Source organism: Bos javanicus, chromosome 8, assembly GCF_032452875.1.
Source record: "Bos javanicus breed banteng chromosome 8, ARS-OSU_banteng_1.0, whole genome shotgun sequence".
In the NCBI taxonomy this organism is placed as follows: domain Eukaryota; kingdom Metazoa; phylum Chordata; class Mammalia; order Artiodactyla; family Bovidae; genus Bos; species Bos javanicus.
In genome coordinates, this window is record NC_083875.1 from 39,531,885 (window position 1) to 39,547,724 (window position 15,840).

At 40.3% G+C, this 15,840-nt stretch overlaps 1 protein-coding gene across 9 annotated transcripts in view; it reads right to left on the reverse strand.

Moving 5' to 3' along the window:
- Window positions 1–863: 863 nt before the first annotated feature.
- The window catches only part of RIC1 (RIC1 homolog, RAB6A GEF complex partner 1), a 151,616-nt gene continuing 136,639 nt past the window's right edge, over window positions 864–15,840 (reverse strand). For all 9 annotated transcript variants that reach the window (XM_061425350.1, XM_061425348.1, XM_061425347.1 and 6 more), the window contains 7 exons: window positions 10,592–10,750; window positions 10,364–10,503; window positions 8,509–8,795; window positions 7,312–7,503; window positions 4,617–4,794; window positions 4,275–4,463; window positions 864–3,446 (listed from right to left, as the gene is read on the reverse strand). In XM_061425350.1, the coding sequence (XP_061281334.1) occupies window positions 3,158–3,446; window positions 4,275–4,463; window positions 4,617–4,794; window positions 7,312–7,503; window positions 8,509–8,795; window positions 10,364–10,503; window positions 10,592–10,750 (1,434 nt within the window). In that variant the 3' untranslated portion in view covers window positions 864–3,157. The remainder of the gene's footprint in view (window positions 3,447–4,274; window positions 4,464–4,616; window positions 4,795–7,311; window positions 7,504–8,508; window positions 8,796–10,363; window positions 10,504–10,591; window positions 10,751–15,840) is intronic.

The following is a 15,840-nucleotide window of genomic DNA, read 5'->3' on the forward strand; positions in this document are numbered from 1 at the left end:
TTAGACCTCTTCATACCATATACAAAAATTAACTCAAAATGTATCAAAGACCTAAATGTAGGTGCTAAAATATAAAACAAAAAAACAAGCATAAATCTTCATAACCTAGGATTCGGAAATGGTTTCTTGGATATAACACCCAGAAGCTCAAGGAACCAAAGAAAAAGTTGGGGACCTCACCAAAACAAAAAACTTTATGTCTCAAAAGACAGTATCATGAAAGTGAAAAGCCCTCAGAATGAAAAAATATTTGCAAAACTGTCTAGACTATATAAAGAACTCTTGCAAATCAACAATAAATGAGCCATCTGTGAAGTGGGCAAAGAATGTGAATACTGTTTTCTCCAAAGAGATATGAACAGCTAATAATCATATATGAAAAGATGTCAGTCATCAGGGAAATGTGAACCTAAACCATAAGGTACGACTTCACACGTAACTCAGACGGCTGTAACCAAAAATACAGAAACAAATGTCGACAGCAGAAACTTGAACCCTCATCCACTACTAGTGGAATGCTTTTTTCTTTTAAAGTGGTACAGGCACTTTGTAATACAGTTAAGCATTCCCCGCCAACCCCCAGCCCCCAAAGTAACCAGTTCTCATAACCCAACGTTTCCACTCCTAAAGAGAACTGAAAACTTAGGTCCACACAGAAACCTGCGTATCAGTGTCCGAGTTGAATTCCTCCCAAATGTCCCTCAACTGATGAGTGAAGAAATACATCCATAAAATGGTATACCCATATACATTTTAAATATAAATTTCTAGTTATAAGGAAAATTCTAAAAGGTGGAATTATATAATGAAATGACTTTTAATACATACACTTTTTGCTGTTAACTTGATGAATAAACAAAAAGTTCATGTAATGGTTTTATTGCCCTTTACCAAGTTAAAAAAAAAAAATACACATTACAGAAGTAGCAGCAACTTTTAATTACAAGCAAAGGTTGACTCTACCCCCAAATAACTTCTTGTTTTGGTATCAGCAAATAATTTAAACTTCAAATAGTTATATTGAATATTTAAATTCACTGGTTACATATGGCTTAAACAGTCAAATACGTGATCCAAACAAGGCAAAATTAAAATATGATTTAAAAAATTAAAGTATATAACAAACTACCAAAGAAAAGTTTTTCTGTAAAGCTGCCAATCTTTTTGCCTTGGGGCCACCTATATCTGTTGGTTGCAAAACAAGTATTTTATACAAGAAAGGTTTCCGTCATGGCATTAACCATAGGAATACGGTTAACTTAAGGGTGCCCTGCTTTTAAGAGTGCAAGATGAACCCAGCAGCACATGAGGATATCTGTAAACATGGCTGTTTACAATGGTGAATCGTTTTTATTGACTAAATACACCAAACACAAAAGTAATGCTACTTCTTCTCATAATGGACTAGGACAGGAGAATTGCTTCAGTTTCTTGCTGGGCTGCATGGACTTACATGGGAAACATTTTCTATCTTAAGATTCAGGGAAAGGTGGTTTAAAACAAAGGCTTAAATAAACATAGCACCAGAAGGGCCAGGTACCAGTAATCACATATTCCACCTATTCAGGAATTTTAGTATGTGAAAGTATTGCACTTGTAATGTGAAAAGTAAGTGATAGTAAATTATCAAAATCAGTAATTTAAAACCATTGATGACTCTTGAACAAAGCATTTTTCAAATTTGAGTTTCCCTTCAAAGGAAACCTGGCTAGGACAACTAAATCTAGCCATTAATTTTAAAAAGCAAGGATAGAGGACCAAGTTTTATTTCTAAACTGTAATTGCACTATGAGAGGAGAGGCTGTTTTACATAGTGGTATGAATTTGGTCCACATCAAACACGTTGTTACTATAAAAATAAGTTTGTTTTTGTAAAAAATAACATTGCATTCCTTTGTTCAAATTGCACAGTACAAACAAGCTATCTAAATTAATACTGTTATAAGGTAATTGATATACATACAGTGGATATGTGTTTAGTCTGAAGCAACTGAGTCTGCAATTGTGTTTTCATAATGTATGAAAACTAAAATTTAAGTCGTATCTAGAAATACATAAAATATTTAAGAAGTGATGATGAAGAATGCATTCTTTACATACTAAGTTTTAGTAGCCGTGATAATACAGGATTCAGCAGTCTATTTACAGAGTTCATTTTTATTCAATTTACAAAAGCAATAAATAAGAAACTACATTAATTTGCACAAAACCTGTTTCATTTCATGATCAGTGTGACCATCTCTGTTACCTTATGACCAAGCCAATAAATGTGTCTTCCTTTATGAAGAGTGCTTATATCTGGAAAGAAGAGCAAGCCCTGTCTTTGTTCTAAGAGTGAGTATCTATAGCCATGCAGAATCCAGCATAAAACCTTACAAATTATAGTACAAGCCCTAAAAATAGGAACAGTGCCTTTGAGTATATGTACACAAAATTATTCACAAAAAGATACGATTCTTTGATACAAAATAGTTTAGTGGTATCTAATAGCATAATTGATAAGAACTCCTCAGGCCTCTGCCTACACTCACCTAGTAGGAACCAAGCTAGACAAAAAGCAGGCACGCTGACACAGGTAAATAGCTTCCATCAATTGAGGACCGGGATTAAGAGGCTAGAAGAGGAGCATCTTACAGGTGCCTGTTCTACCGGGGCAGGCATCTATTCAGAGGCCCAACTAGGGAGTCCAGTGCTCTTGATCCAGGGGGCATACTGGTAGCTCAAGTACTTGATGAGCTACAGCAAGCACCTTAGCATTTATTTTTAAAAAGCAGTCCGGAACACACGCTGAACCAGAAAACATAGGAAGCTTTAAGTAGTGAAAAAGTAAGCTCATCTGGGGCAAAACAATCCCTGTGGTTTAAGAGCTACCAATCTTTAAGAAAACCAAAATGTTCGCATGTACATCTGTACAATATTCTGTACAACTTTCCACTGCAGCTTAAAAAAAAACTTTTATGAAAGATGATCTTTTTTTTGATATCACATTTTTATGGACTCAAGATTTCATAGAGGAAAAAGTTAAAATTTAATAATACCTTACCAGAGTCTCTGAGCTGTGTTCTCTCCCTGGTTAAATTTTCCAACTAGGTCACAGTGTCCTCAGTTGCACGCTGATGCTAATTAATACTGCCCGTGGTGATGGTACTCACTGTTGTTAGGACACAGAACAGTCGTAAGTCCCATCTTGAAAAGGTTCCTCCTCCTCTGCTCGCGTTGTGTCCTCTTCTTTCCGGCTGACCAAACTGCTACCTCCGACCTCGCCCTGGGGGATGCTTCCATGGCCCAAGGAGCTCCTGTTCTCCTCTGCCCGGGGGCTAGTCTGTTCAGGAGTCTTACCCACAGTCATCGGCTGGAAGGCTTCAGGCTGGACCTGCTCTTCTGTTATCTCACTAAGCTTCTGCAGGTGTGGCTTAATGATGTTTAAAAATGGCTTATATCCAGGACTGTGCAGAAAAAAAAAGGAAATTGGCTCTTATCAGCAACATTCAAAAGGCTCCAGAGCATGTTATGGATAGATTCTTACTAAGCACTGATACAGCAGGGTCAGTGATAAAGATTATGGGGTACAGGAGGAAGCACAGAGGTAGGAGGAAGGGAAAGGCTTTTAGATGCCTTTCTAAAAGGCCCCCATGGAGGGGGCTACACGTAACCTAAGTGTAAACACAGACAGCAAAGATGGATATTCTTTATCCAGTATTGCAATTAAAAAGCATATTCTATAATCGTAAACACCATTAATAGGATTTTCAGACTTGAAAAACAGGACCTTCAGAGAACATTTAACCTAAATGAATTTGCCAATTAAGGAAGACTAGACCCAAGTGAGGGAAACCCCAAAGCCACAAGTAACTGGTGACAAAGGGGGTAGATGACAGGCTCTTCCACTTTCACTCACTATTCTTATTTTGGGCTTGTCAGTAACTGCTATGGAATGTTCAACTCACACAGACCTTAAATTTTTACTTGTTTTTAGGTTATCATCTTCAATTCCACAGAACTAGAAACATCAAGTTCCACCCTGGTTCTAAGGTCATCTGTACTGTATTAGTCCTCAGTGACACACATCCACTGACAACAATGAATATGACTCATTTAAAATAACTGGGTCTAAAATGGTAACTAAAGAAAATACTCTTAAAAATGAATATACAAAAGGAGTTTTTATTTCAAGCAACCTATAAATCTCCAAATAAATGAACCAGAAATAAGCCTTAATGTGAAAGAGGAGGAGTCACCAGATGACAGTCAAGGTAACGAGCCTAATAACTTACCAATCTGTGGAGGCCCATCGGTCCACAGCATGCAGCCCTGTCTTTATGTTCTGTAACATCTCTCCATCTACCTCTGAAGACTGTATAATAACCAAAATCTGGTTGATTATTGAGGATTCTCTAAGAATCAGGCCTATAACAATGCACCAGTCCAGACATCCTGCCTCCATGAAGATGTGCAGCAAATACCTATATACAGAAGCAGAAACACAGTGACTGATGCTAGGAAGGATCTACGGATGAAGAGAAGGGCAGTCGTTATTGGGAAAGCAGCCTATATACCCAATTTGCCCAAACACCCTGAGGAGGCATCCTCTGCTTCCAAAATGTTGAGAAACTCACCGAAGCTGGACCTGGGATTTGTGAGGCCCTTTACTCGCCAACTCCATGGAGATATGCTCCAGCTCTGACTGGGTTAGACTGAGTGTGGAGAAATTTTCATCCACCATTGTCCAGTCTCCATCCACCATGGAGCTACTTTCAGTCAAGTCCGTGGCTGAACCAATACTGCATTCATCACCTGATGAAGAATTGTCAAAAGTCACAAACCAGCTTAATGTATGTTTTCCTTCAATTAAAAATATTAGCTGTCTCTCAGATGTTGCTTCCTCTTTAGGATTTTGAGACCAAAACATTAAATTCACTACTAAAATTCCCATGTTACATTAAATAGTAGAAGATGTTAAAAAAAAAAAAAAAACTCATCAGAGAGGTAACCAGGCATTATGTGCCATGGAAAAGAAAAATACACTACTACCTATTAAGCAGTCTTGCCCACCTCTGTAAACAACAAACCTAGCTACAATTTGTTCAAGTCTTTTTTGGGGGGAGGGAGGTGCCACACAGCTTATGGGATTTTAGTTTAGGTTCTAGGTCCTTGAGGCAGTGAGAATACAGAGTCCTAACCACTGAACCACCAGAGGATTCCCAATCAAGTCTTTAGATTCAGTCACCAATCTACAAGAAATACAGAAACTGTTTAAACCATGAAGATGCAATCAACTAAAATCCAGTCATGAGAAAATCCACAGAAGCAAGTCTCTTCAATGAATAAACTGCAAGAAGAAAAAAAGAGATGGGGAAGGGGAACAAGCACTAAAAGTGGAGTTTAAGAAACATAATCACTGTGTATGTATCTTACTTGGATCTTGATTCAAAGTATTCTTGGGCTTCCCTCGTGGCTCAGCTGGTAAAGAATCCACCTGCAACGCGGGAGACCTGGGGTCGATCCCTGGGGTGGAAAGATCCTCTGGAGAAGGGAATGGCTACCCACTCCAGTATTCTGGCCTGGAGAATTCCATGGACTGTATAGTCCATGGGATTGCAAAGAGTCAGACACGACTGAGTGACTCTCACTTTGTTTTAAACTGCAAAAATATTATGACATTGTAAAACAGCTGGAATTTGAATACTTACTGGATATTTGATCGTATTAAGGAATTACTGTTAAATTTTTAGAGAGATGTGACATTATTTTCAAAAAAAGTTATTTTAGAAATATATACTGAAACATTCACAAATACAACATATCATATCTTAGATTTAGTTCAATTATACAGGAAGGAGAAATTTATTCATGAGTTGGTAATAACTGAAGTGGGGGTTGGAGGGAAGGTGCCCATTATAGTATTATTTCTCCTTTTAACATATGTTTGAAATGATCTCTTTAAAAGGTTTTCTGAAGAAAAGCAATGATGCCACCTCAGGTCCATTAGGATGCTACTATTAACAAAATCATCAAAGAAGTGTTGGCGAGGATGTGGCAAAACTGGAATCCCTGCCAGTGTTGATAAGAAGTAAAGTGGGGCTGCTGCTATGACGAAAAATTTGAAAATAGAAATACCACATGAGCTGACAGTCCCCAGAAGAGTTGAAAACGGTCTCAAAGAGACTTCCCATATTCACAGTAGTCCCCCGTTCTTTGCAGCGTAATTCACAATAACCAAAAGGTGGAAGCAATGCAAGTGGCCACTGATGAATGGACAGACAAAATGTGCTTTGAACACACAACAGAATATTGCCAAACCGCAAAAAGGAAGGAGATTCCCATGCATGCTACAACAAGGATGAACTTTGAGAACATTATCTAAGTGAAATAAGCCAGACACAAAAAGGCAATTACACAGGGACAGAAAATAGAATGTAGTTGCCCAGAGTTGGGGGAGGGAGAGATGGAGAGTTTTCTTTAATGGGTATAAACTTTTGCTTTTGCAACGTGAAAGAGTTTTGCAGGTTGGTTGTCCAAGAATGTAAATGAACTGTACACTTAAAAATCCTTAAAGCAGTAGATTTGACATGTACTCTGCTACAATAACAGCAGCCATGGCTTCTACGCCTCCCTGCACAGAAGCAGCTCAGGCAGCAGTGAGCACACACTGAGAGTCAAGCATCAGGCGGATCTGCCATTGAAGCCGCAGAATCAGACTAACTGCTGCTTCAGCTCTTACATAAACCTAGACAACATACACCACTTTAGAGCTGCTTCAGTTTGTAATTCACCCATTACTATAACTGCAGAAGATGCACATTTTTTTGGTAAAGGGTCAGACAGTAATCTTAGGTTTGAAGGCTGAGATGCAAAATTAAGGGTATCATGCAGGAATTTACAAGATAAAAAAATTTTTCCCATAATTTTTTACAGCTGAAATAAAAAACAAGATAACTGGTAACAAGTTTTTACAATACAGGTCCACCTATGAGAAGAATGGAATTCTTTACACATGGATAAAGTTTTGCTTACTTGAGGTTCAAAGTTCGTGTTTCTGTATCATCAAAATTGATTACAAAGGTTCATTTATTAGTGTTTAGCTGTAGTGAGGTTTTACCTGTTTCATTTATGTAAAATAAACATGGCAAAATATAACCAAAGTTATTTTGGCCTTGTGCTAGTAACTCTTCACCTGTCCAGCAGATACTAATGCTAATTCTCAAGGACACATCTCGAAATGAGTGAAGCTCTCTCTGAAATGCTACATACGGCATATAAACTTTCCTCCAAAGAAACTAATGAGGAGCTAGGATTTAAAATGATATCTACCTTTATTAGATAAAGGTGACAGGAAGGCATCTTGCATCTGTGGCCCGTGAGATGAGGCTGTGTCTATTTCTTGATGAGCAGGACCAATGTTGCCGAGCCAGCTCTGACTTCGTTGGACATTAGAGACGCCAGCATCTATTTCGAGGTTTAAAAATGGGTCAGTTGACTGTGACTTTAACAGCTGCTCTCCCACTGCAAGTTGGAAACACACACAAAAAAAAGGGAATTAAAGGTGCATATACTGCCATTTCCAATTCAGTTCTTTCAGCTTCTCTTCCCCCACCAACCCCAAATACGAAAAGTTCAAAGCCAATTAATGTCCCTACACTGCATCACCCATCCATGAACCAGGGAGGTTGGACTGGAACAGAATGCACTGACTAGACAATGCCACCCAGCAGTCATCTTCTATCATCATTTAACTCGAGGCAAAACCTTATTCATCCTTAAATGATTTTCCTTGGTTTTAAGACAACATGAAACTTCCAAATGCCATAATAAAAAGGGTTTTGTTTGAATTTTCATAAGTAATGATGATTACAACCTGAACTAAAAAACCTAAAAATTTTTTTTTACCAAAATACAGTTCACTTTGCCCTCTCCTAATTTAGAAGATGGCCCAAGCTCTCAAAGACATATTTTTACCATTTCTCTGGAATGAATCCTGTCAGGTAAGTCACAATTTAGCTTATTTTGAGATCTGTGACTAACCAATGCCAAAGTGAAAGTGCAAGTCGCTCAGTTGTGTCCAACTCTTTGCGACCCCATGTACTATACAGTTCATGGAATTCTCCAGGCCACAATACTGGAGTGGGTAGCCGTTCCCTTCTCCAGGAGCTTTTCCTGACCCACGAATTGAACCAGGGTCTCCTGCATTGCAGGAAACTTCCTACAAAAAAAAAAAAAAAAAAAGTGTGGTAGCTTCTATACTCAGTCAATGCTCAACTTGCTGATAATCTGAGAAAACAGTTGGTTGGATTTATAAATTAAACTTCAAAGTCATAAGACCAAGAGACACATGATCTACTTCTATTTACATCCTTAGTCAAATGGTGGATGTTCCAACTGATCTACAAAAAGTCAGCTTTTATCTAAGCTTGGAATGAAAAGACTTCCTTGAATATCAACTAACAGAAAAATGTCTAAACATTTGGAGCAAATACAATTTTTGTATAAGTAACACAAAACCTATATCACCTGTTCGGTATTTTCCATTTTTGAAAGGAGAACTGACAGAAGAAGCTGGGATGATGGGAAGTGGCCAAAGGAAATCTTTGTGGAGCCTCTTCAGGGCCAACACGAAGTTGTCTACTCGGGCAGCACGGGCACGCTCCTTGCACAGCCAACTAATGAGTTCAAAGCCCAACTGGGCTGCAAAGCAGCCGAGATCCTTTAGCCGAACTTCTTCCAAGAGACGCCGAGCGTGTCTCCAGAGCATCATATCAATATACATGTTTTCAGCACAGTCACTGTCTTTGCTCCATCTGTAAGTGGGAACACAAGTAAGCTACGGAACAAGCTTCACATACTTCTTATGAAGTAGCACTGAAAATGCTGACAAGGAGGTAGGAGATTTGAGGGAAGAGGAAGATTAAGTATCAGAGCTTCTCCCTGCGATAGCACACCTGTTGAACAATAGGTGGAACTCAGTAAGTAGCCTCTTACACATGTGTGTAAAATAAAAGTACAGAATAGAAAACAAAAAGGAGACTGACAAAGCCAAATGAGGAAGAGGATAGTGACTGGATGAAGTAAAGAAAGGAAGCAAATAAACGCTGTATTTGAAAAGACCAATGAAAAGAGGAAAGGAGGTCAGATCAAGGAGACTGAAGGGAAGCAAAGTGAAATGTAGTCTCTTAATGTGAGTTATACAGACACATAAGAAAAAAACAGATTTAAAAAAATGAATGACTAAATATCGTGTGTTCCCCCTTATTCCTATGAACTGGTGTGTCACAACTGGTTTGATACTGGGGTGATGGGGTGCCTTCAGAGAGGGCAGTATTGGAGCAGGACTACCTGCATTCTGAACTTGGCTCTGCCACACAGTTTTGTGAATATAAAGCAAGTTTATTTTTCTGGGCCTTTGTTTTTCACCTGTATAATGTGGATAATAACAGTATATTTACCCATATGGAGCTGTTACTGAAAGACCTATACACGGAAATGTCTGAATTGTGCCTGGCAAGCAGTGAGCACTTAGTATATATTAAACACCACTTACATTCAGGGTATAGCTGAGTAGCTACTGTTTGCCTGGCAATTGTTTTATAGTCTTTCACGGTTGCATTTAACTTGTTTATGGTGTGTGTGTGTGTCTGGGTGTGTGTGTGTCTGAGTGTGTGTTTGTATTAATGGCTCTGATAAGAAAAAGCTGTAAAACATCACAGTAAAAATGTTAGGAAAGCTCTCATTCTGTGTCAGGCACTGTAGTAAGAGTACACACGGAATATAAAAGAAAGGATTCTCTCGAAAGAAACCAAGAGCCAAGACCACATAACAACAGAGGAAGGAAAGCAAGGACCTCACAAAACAGGAAAATCTATTTTACAATGTTCAGCATGAGTTCAGAGTTTACTGCATATTAACCCATCTACATATAATGCAGGTTTCAGACTCCAGGATACACTTTTTGGCACGAACTGTTTAATGACTTCTCCACTCAAAAGGGTCACAAGAGAGTCCAGTACATGAGGACTAAAATGTCAAAAGGTACACTGGGAAAGAACGGGAAAACTTGACTGTAAGAAGGCTTTTGAATTATTTGCAGATCTATCTTCCTTTTTATTCCGGTCCTCTATTATCAGAGGTAATTTAATGTTAGTCACATTTAGAATGGGTACATTGAGACCTATTCTAGTACAAAGGGCAAAAACACTACAAAGAATAAAGTGAATTTAGAAGAAAGAAAAAAGGGAAGCCTTTTGGGAATGTAAAAAGGAATTGCAATCGGATCAAATAGTTTTTTCCTAAGATCCAATTTTACAAAGACTCTGAAATGCAATGTGTTATAGAATTCCCTAAAAGCAGGAACAGTTCTTCATTCTTTTACCTTTTTCCAGAAGGACCGGATGGCATACTTAGTGTTTTCTGTAAGCTGAATTTACTAGCAGGAACACTGTCAGCTGACTGGGATAAACTGATGCTTCGATTCCTGAAGAACTCAAATCCACCACCACTTGAACTGGGTTCCTGTGATTACACACAAGGTGCAGTATGGTCAAAGAAAGATGCCACATGGGTGTGTGGCCTAGCAAAGCTGTGCAGTTCTTCAACTAACCTGAGCTGTAGGTGTGGATGGGGGCGTCTCAGATTCTCCAGAGCCAATGGCTTTCAGAAATCGAATCATGTGTCGACATAGGTCCCACTTGCCTTGTTCCAGGGCTGTGTTGAAAAGAAGGGTGGCATGTTGCCTACTTACTGCTGGGACTTCCATGTTCTAGAAAAACAACCAAGAATTCCTTTTATACTACAAATGATTTGAGAAGACATGAGTAATTCTTTATCTCCACGCTTCCCTAAACCCAAAGAAGTAATGCAGATATAGCACTGTAGGGAATAATTTACTAGTCAAATCAAAAGAAGCATTAAAAAGTACCATACAAGAAGAAGTGAGGCAAATACTCCCCTGGTGTAATACAATTTATGATTTCTTGCACTCCCATTACTGCCATATATCTTAAACTTTACATACACGCTTTCATTTCTCCTAGTGACTCTCAAAAGAGGTATATCATTCTCATTTTACACATGAGAAAACTGAGTTAAACAACTTGTTGAAATTATGCATTTAGAACTTTTTAAAAATTATAATTGCATGGTAATGCAGAGTGTAATGCCCATGTACAAATATAAGCACAGGATAAAAAGTTAAATAGTATCTCAATATTAATATGAAAATTAGTTTGATTCTGAAGTCTTCCTGAATATGTCTCAGAAACCCCCAGAATTCTGTAGACCACACATTGAGAATCCCCTGCCCTCAAGAGTGTCAGAAATCCAAAATGAAAGAAATCAGGTTCCCAAAAACAGGACTGTTAGATAAGAGAGAAATAAAAATATATGTTCTAAACAAAGAAAGAAATAAACAACTTGTTGAAGATCAGCAGAAAAGCAAGAGTATAAATTTGTCTTTCTGACTCCAAAAAAGCTCTGGTCTATGTCCTGTGGCAGAGCTTTCTGACGATGTGATTTAATCAAAAACTTTGCTTTGGGCAACAGTATGTACTACTGCTGCACAATGGGCGCCCACAGTGACCTTTCACAGATTTAATCTTGCTGCTTGCCCTGGCCTTCATGGAGAGGCGCCTAACAGGCAAGTTCAACTATAATTATCATCTGTCAGTCACAACTTAGGAATCCTGATAAAGTTTCTAATTCCATTGCTTGGGAGATCACTGAAATCTAAGCAGTGACCTAAATTAAACAAACAAACAAAAGACTGCATTTATTGTGTTTCTGTTTTTATGATTGTGAGGCCTTTTAAGAATAGCCAGAATCTTAGGGCCACCCACCTTCTGCCACAGTATCTCCTCTGATATCTCAGTCAACTGCCATGAAGCATATAAACTGACAGGAAAACTGCTTCAGGCAGAATCTCAAACCAGGTTTATGGTTAGCTTCTTTAAACAATAAAAACAATGGTAATTTGGAAGAACTTTTACCTCTCAGCAATTCCATGGCACCAGGAGAGAGATTACTGTGGAGGGCTCAGATAAACCCACTAATATTCAGAATAATTATTTATTAGAATGTTTCTTATATAATAAACATACTGCAACCGGCGCGGTAAGCGTGGCTGAGAGGAGCCACACCACGTCCGAAGTCAGGGGCAGAAGCTGGGAGGACCCCATGCCTGAAGGGTGGCGGCCAAGAGGAGTTACCCCACGACCGAGGTCAGGGACAGCAGCTGAGAGTACCAGACTGCGACGGCGCAGGAACGGCGGAGAGGAGATACCCCGCGTCCAGGTCAGGGGTGGGGATGAGAGGAATTACCCACCCCCCCCCCCCCCCCCCCCCACCCCCCCCACCCCCCCCCCCCCCGTCGGAGGTCAGGGGTGGCGGCCGGGAGGAGCCACCCCACGCCCCTACGCCCGAGGCCAGGGGCGGTGGCCGGGAGGAGCAACCCCAGGTCCAAGGAGCCCTGGCTGCGCGGGCGCAGGAGGGCCTAGAGGAGCTAGTCCACGTTGAAGGTCAGGAAGGGTGACGGTGAGGAGATACCCCTCATCCAAGGTAAGGAGCAATGGCTGCGCTTTGCTGGAGCAGCCGTGAAGAGATACCCCACGCCCAAGGTAAGAGAAACCCAAGTAAGACGGTAGGTGTTGCAAGAGGGGGCATCAGAGGGCAAACACACTGAAACCATACTCACAGAAAACTAGTCAATCTAATCACACTAGGACCACAGCCTTGTCTACCTCAATGAAACTAAGCCGTGCCCGTGGGGCAACCCAAGATGGGCGGGTCATGGTGGAGAGATCTGACAGAATGTGGTCTACTGGAGAAGGGAATGGCAAACCACTTCAGTATTCTTGCCTTGAGAACCCCATGAACAGTATGAAAAGGCAAAATGATAGGATACTGAAAGAGAAACTCCCCAGGTCAGTAGGTACCCAATATGCTACTGGAGATCAGTGGAGAAATAACTCCAGAAAGAATGAAGGGATGGAGCCAAAGCAAAAAGAATACCCAGCTGTGGATGTGACTGGTGATAGAAGCAAGGTCCGATGCTGTAAAGAGCAATATTGCATAGGAACCTGGAATGTCAGGTCCATGAATCAAGGCAAATTGGAAGTGGTCAAACAAGAGATGGCAAGAGTGAATGTCGACATTCTAGGAATCAGTGAACTGAAATGGACTGGAATGGGTGAATTTAACTCAGATGACCATTGTATCTACTACTGCGGGCAGGAATCCCTCAAAAGAAATGGAGTAGCCATCATAGTCAACAAAAGAGTCCGAAATGCAGTACTTGGATGCAATCTCAAAAACGACAGAATGATCTCTGTTCGTTTCCAAGGCAAACCATTCAATATCTCAGTAATCCAAGTCTATGCCCCAACCAGTAATGCTGAAGAAGCTGAACGGTTCTATGAAGACCTACAGGACCTTTTAGAACTAACACTCAAAAAAGATGTCCTTTTCGTTATAGGGGACTGGAATGCAAAAGTAGGAAGTCAAGAAATACTTGGAGTAACAGGCAAATTTGGCCTTGGAATATGGAATGAAGCAGGGCAAAGACTAATAGAGTTTTACCAAGAAAATGCACTGGTCATAACAAACACCCTCTTCCAACAACGCAAGAGAAGACTCTACACATGGACATCACCAGATGGTCAACACCAAAATCAGACTGATTATATTCTTTGCAGCCAAAGATGGAGAAGCTCTATACAGTCAGCAAAAACAAGACCAGGAGCTGACTGTGGCTCAGACCATGAACTCTTTATTGCCAAATTCAGACTGAAATTGAGGAAAGTAGGGAAAACCACTACACCATTCAGGTATAACCTAAATCAAATCCCTTATGATTATACAGTGGAAGTGAGAAATAGATTTAAGGGCCTAGATCTGATAGATAGAGTGCCTGATGAACTATGGAATGAGGTTCGTGACAGTGTACAGGAGACAGTGATCAAGACCATTCCCATGGAAAAGAAATGCAAAAAAGCAAAATGGCTGTCTCGGGAGGCCTTACAAATAGCTGTGAAAAGAAGAGAAGCCAAAAGCAAAGGAGAAAAGGAAAGATATAAGCATCTGAATGCAGAGTTACAAAGAATAGCATGAAGAGATAAGAAAGCCTCAGCGACCAATGCAAAGAAAGAGAGGAAAACAACAGAATGGGAAAGACTAGAGATCTCTTCAAGAAAATCAGAGATACCAAAGGAACATTTCATGCAAAGATGGGCTCGATAAAGGACAGAAATGGTATGGACCTAACAGAAGCAGAAGATATTAAGAAAAGATGGCAAGAATACACAGAAGAACTGTACAAAAAAGATCTTCACGACCCAGATAATCACGATGGTGTGATCACTGACCTAGAGCCAGACATCTTGGAATGTGAAGTCAAGTGGGCCTTAGAAAGCATCACTACAAACAAAGCTAGTGGAGGTGATGGAATTCCAGTTGAGCTATTTCAAATCCTGAAAGATGATGCTGTGAAAGTGCTGCACTCAATATGCCAGCAAATTTGGAAAACTCAGCAGTGGCCACAGGACTGGAAAAGGTCAGTTTTCATTCCAATCCCAAAGAAAGGCAATGCCAAAGAATGCTCAAACTACTGCACAATTGCACTCATCTCACACACTAGTAAAGTAATGCTCAAAATTCTCCAAGCCAGGCTTCAGCAATATGTGAACCGTGAACTTCCTGATGTTCAAGCTGGTTTTAGAAAAGGCAGAGGAACCAGAGATCAAATTGCCAACATCCGCTGGATCATGGAAAAAGCAAGAGAGTTCCAGAAAAACATCTATTTCTGCTTTATTGACTATGCCAAAGCCTTTGACTGTGTGGATCACAATAAATTGTGGAAACTTCTGAAAGAGATGGGAATACCGGACCACCTGATCTGCCTCTTGAGAAATTTGTATGCAGGTCAGGAAGCAACAGTTAGAACTGGACATGGAACAACAGACTGGTTCCAAATAGGAAAAGGAGTACGTCAAGGCTGTATATTGTCACCCTGTTTATTTAACTTATATGCAGAGTACATCATGAGAAATGCTGGATTGGAAAAACACAAGCTGGAATCAAGATTGCCGGGAGAAATATCAATAACCTCAGATATGCAGATGACACCATCCTTATGGCAGAAAGTGAAGAGGAACTAAAAAGCCTCTTGATGGAGGTGAAAGTGGAGAGTGAAAAAGTTGGCTTAAAGCTCAATATTCAGAAAACGAAGATCATGGCATCCGGTCCCATCCCTTCATGGGAAATAGATGAGGAACAGTGGAAACAATGTCAGACTATTTTTCTGGGCTCCAAAATCACTCAGATGGTGACTGCAGCTATGAAATTAAAAGATGCTTACTCTTTGGAAGGAAAGTTATGACCAACCTAGATAGCATATTGAAAAACAGAGACATTACTTTGCCAACAAAGGTTCGTCTGGTCAAGGAGATGGTTTTTCCTGTGGTCATGTATGGATGTGAGAGTTGGACTGTGAAGAAGGCTGAGCGCCAAAGAATTGATGCTTTTGAACTGTGGTGTTGGAGAAGACTCCTGAGAGTCCCTTGGACTATAAGGACATCCAACCAGTCCATTCTGAAGGAGATCAGCCCTGGGATTTCTTTGGAAGGGATGATGCTAAAGCTGAAACTCCAGTACTTTGGCCACCTCACGCGAAGAGTTGACTCATTGGAAAAGACTCTGATGCTGGGAGGGATTGGGGGCAAGAGGAGAAGGGGACGACAGAGGAGATGGCTGGATGGCATCAGTGACTCGATGGACATGAGTCTGAGTGAACTCCGGGAATTGGTGATGGACAGGACAGGCTCAGTCAGACACGACTGAGCAACTGATCTGATCTGA